Source organism: Mus caroli, chromosome 11, assembly GCF_900094665.2.
Source record: "Mus caroli chromosome 11, CAROLI_EIJ_v1.1, whole genome shotgun sequence".
Taxonomy (NCBI): Eukaryota; Metazoa; Chordata; class Mammalia; order Rodentia; family Muridae; genus Mus; species Mus caroli.
In genome coordinates this window covers 105,334,125-105,337,359 of record NC_034580.1, presented here as the reverse complement: position 1 = coordinate 105,337,359, position 3,235 = coordinate 105,334,125, and the positions used below count along the sequence as shown (strand labels likewise).

The following is a 3,235-nucleotide window of genomic DNA, read 5'->3' as shown; positions in this document are numbered from 1 at the left end:
GCTATAAAGAGAAACCCTGTCTCGAAAAAACCAAAAAAACAAAAAAAACAAAAAAAAACAACAACAAAAAAAAAAACACTGTGGGAGAGCTGGCTCCCTCCTACCTTGTGGGTCCCCAGGATCACACTCAACTCTTCAGGCTTCGTGGCATTTGCCCTCACCTTCTGAGCCATCTCACCAGTCCCTAAATTCTATGGTTTTTGTTTTGTTTTGTTTTGTTTTGTTTTGTTTTGTTTTTTCGAGTCAGAGTTTCTCTGTATAGCCCTGGCTGTCCTGGAACTCACTTTGTAGACCAGGCTGGCCTTCAACTCAGAAATCCACCTGCCTCTGCCTCCTAAGTGCTGGGATTAAAGGCGTGTGCCACCATGCCCAGCTAAATTCTATGTTTTAAAGTTTATCCAAAAACAAACAAACAAACAAACAAAAAAACCCTCCAAAAGTCTATACAACCAAATTTGTTAAAGCATCATTTAATTAATTGCTTAATAAATACTTGCTACATAAATTTAGCTGCTCCATTCCATTTTCATCAAGAGTAATTTCTTCCCAAAGATTTTATTCCTGGCTCCTTGGCAGACTCCCCCCCCCACACACATTTTTTGAGACATGGTTTCTTTCTTCTTCTTTTTTTTTTTTTTAAAGATTTATTCATTTTATGTATGTGAGCACACCAGAAGAGGGCATCAGACCTCATTACAGATGGTTGTGAGCCACAGTGTGGTTGCTGGGATTTGAGCTCAGGACCCCTGGAAGAGCAGAGGGAAATCTCAACCACAGAGCCATCTCTCCAGCCTGAGACATGGCTTCTTTGTGTAGCCCTAGTTGTTCTCAAACTCAGAGATTTGCCTGTCTCTGTCTCCCGAGGGTTAAGATTAAAGGCCTGCGCCACCGCCCGGCTTCCGGCTTCAGGTGGATTTCTTATCTTGTTCAAATCATTATAATCCCCAAGGTTTTAACCTAGGCAAATCTCCCTGTCATAGGTTTATGACTAATGTTGACCCACAGGAGAATTGATTTTACTTGGTGGGAAAATTAAAGAAAATGTAGTAAGGGGGATAATTCAAGGAGGGATTACATTTCATAAACAGAATCTATGAAGCCCACCCACTTCTTTTCAACATTAGAAGGACCAGGAACGGTCTCCAACTGGTCAATGACAAGCTGCCATTTTCAAAACAGACTTAGACACTTAACCAAGAACTCGAAATGACACAGCTTCAGTTGTCACCATGCTTTTAATTACACCATGTGAATCACAACAATGACTTCATTTAGATTTCAAATAGAAAAAGAGAGCTGGAAATAGCTCAGCCTACGGTAAGGGGCTTGCCATGTAAGCACAGGCCCGCATGGGATACCCAGTACCCACGGGTGGGGGGGAGGGAAGCAGGCAGGTGGATCCCTGAGGCTCACTGGACAGCCAGCCTGACCTAACTGCTGAGGAGTGATACCTGAGGTTGCCCTTCAGCCTCTCCCCCACCTCCTCACCCTGCCCCAGCATTGAAATAAAAAAAAGAAAGAGAGAGGAAGTCTTACCTTAAGGATAAAATAGGAAAGTGGGGAGCTGGGGGGGCCAGAGTTGTTGCTCAACTGTAGAGTGCTAAGCTTGCACAAGGCCCTGGGTCAGAGTCCAGTACCACCAGGTGTGGTAGCACACACCTTCAGTCCCAGCTCTTGAGAGGCAGAGGAGGGGGTTCTCTGTGCATTCACGGCCAGCCAGGGCTACTTAAAGAGACCCTGTCTCAAAGGACAACAACAAACCAAACACAAAACAGTACTACAAATAAGGAATATGCTACCAGGTCACTTTCTGTTTTCCAAGATGCATTGACCTCACAGATGGGTTGAGCCTGAGGTTGCTAACCTGCTAACCACAGCTCACTGAGGTCCAGGCTGACAGACCACACAGGTGCTCTTGGCATCCTGACAGGTAAGTAATCCCTTATTCAAGCATGTCACAGTACAATGAAGTAGACAAAACATCGCAAGAACAAACGTCAGTTCCACCTAGCCCTATAGAATGAGTGCAACCCACACAGACATAAGCACCATTAGAGTAAAGGCCTCAGACACAGCCATCAGTTACAGCTGAGAAAGGCGCTCTAACACCCGCTCCCCCCCCGCCCTCCCCTCCCCCACACCCCCACCTCCCCTATCCCCCCACCTCCCCAGCTGCTGTGGGAAAGGACCACTGCTGTTCTCACTGCTGAGAACTGATAGAAGCCATCGCTTCCTGCAGGGACAGGCTCAGAAATAGCCAGGAAAGAGTGAAGGGCACCCACGGGTCAGAAGGATGGCAGCCTGTGCAAGGCCAAAGCCCTGGTGACTTGGCTGTACCTCACAAGGGGCAGCATCTCTTCTCAAAGCAGAAGCAACGTGGAAAAGTGCTGACTCATTCCTAGGGCCACACAGAATGACTTTCAAAGTATTTATTTGTTTGCGGTCTAGCTTCACCTAATCCTATCTGAAGGGCAGAGGTGATGGAGTTCCTGCCACAGACCCGCTGTGATGCGGAAAGAAAGGCAGAGGGGGTTTTGCTGTTCTTAGTAAACCTTGTTCCTGTCCCAGGGTTCAGACAAGTTCTAGTCTGTCACCTGGCCTCAGCAGACAGTTTATCCCGATGAAGAACTCTACCCACGAACACCTAGTGTGCCAGTATTTATTTCTGTTACTCCAGTCTCAAAGTCCTTATTTCTCAAGGAGAGCGATGCATCTGATTAGCCACTCTCTCCAATCCTTGAAGGCTTCCACAGGTTTCGGCAAATGCGCATGCGCAGAACTACTTTTCGGAGTTTCTCCTGATTCGTTGCAAGATTCATCATCAATCCATTTCACCAGTGCCTTGAAAAACATACACACTGCATTTTAACAAGTAACAGGGCAACACGGAGAAACCTCGTCTCAAAAGACAAAAAGCAAAACAAAGCAAAAAAAGCAAGAAACAGTGAAACAACCTGAGACTCCATAACTGCACCCGACTCGGGTTTTCTACGCCTGTGCTTTGTGTCCAGTGGAGTGCGTTATGAGTTCAAGACACAAGTGACACCCAGCTCAGACCATAGAGAACACATGGCAAACGATGGTCAGAGAGTGAGTTCCTCACGTCTATAATCTTAACACTCAAGAAAGGACTGCTACAAGTTCACAGTTACCACAATGAATTCCAGTCTGTCCTGGGCTACAGCGTGAAACCCCACCCTACCTCAAAAAAAAAAAAAAAAAAAAAGAAAAAAAA

General features: G+C 46.1%; 1 protein-coding gene across 5 annotated transcripts in view; it reads right to left on the bottom strand.

The window, feature by feature from the left end:
• Nucleotides 1-2,643: 2,643 nt before the first annotated feature.
• Nucleotides 2,644-3,235, bottom strand: part of Amz2 (archaelysin family metallopeptidase 2) — a 10,037-nt gene continuing 9,445 nt past the window's right edge. For all 5 annotated transcript variants that reach the window (XM_021176591.2, XM_021176590.2, XM_021176589.2 and 2 more), the window contains one exon: nt 2,644-2,841. In XM_021176591.2, the coding sequence (XP_021032250.1) occupies nt 2,689-2,841 (153 nt within the window). In that variant the 3' untranslated portion in view covers nt 2,644-2,688. The remainder of the gene's footprint in view (nt 2,842-3,235) is intronic.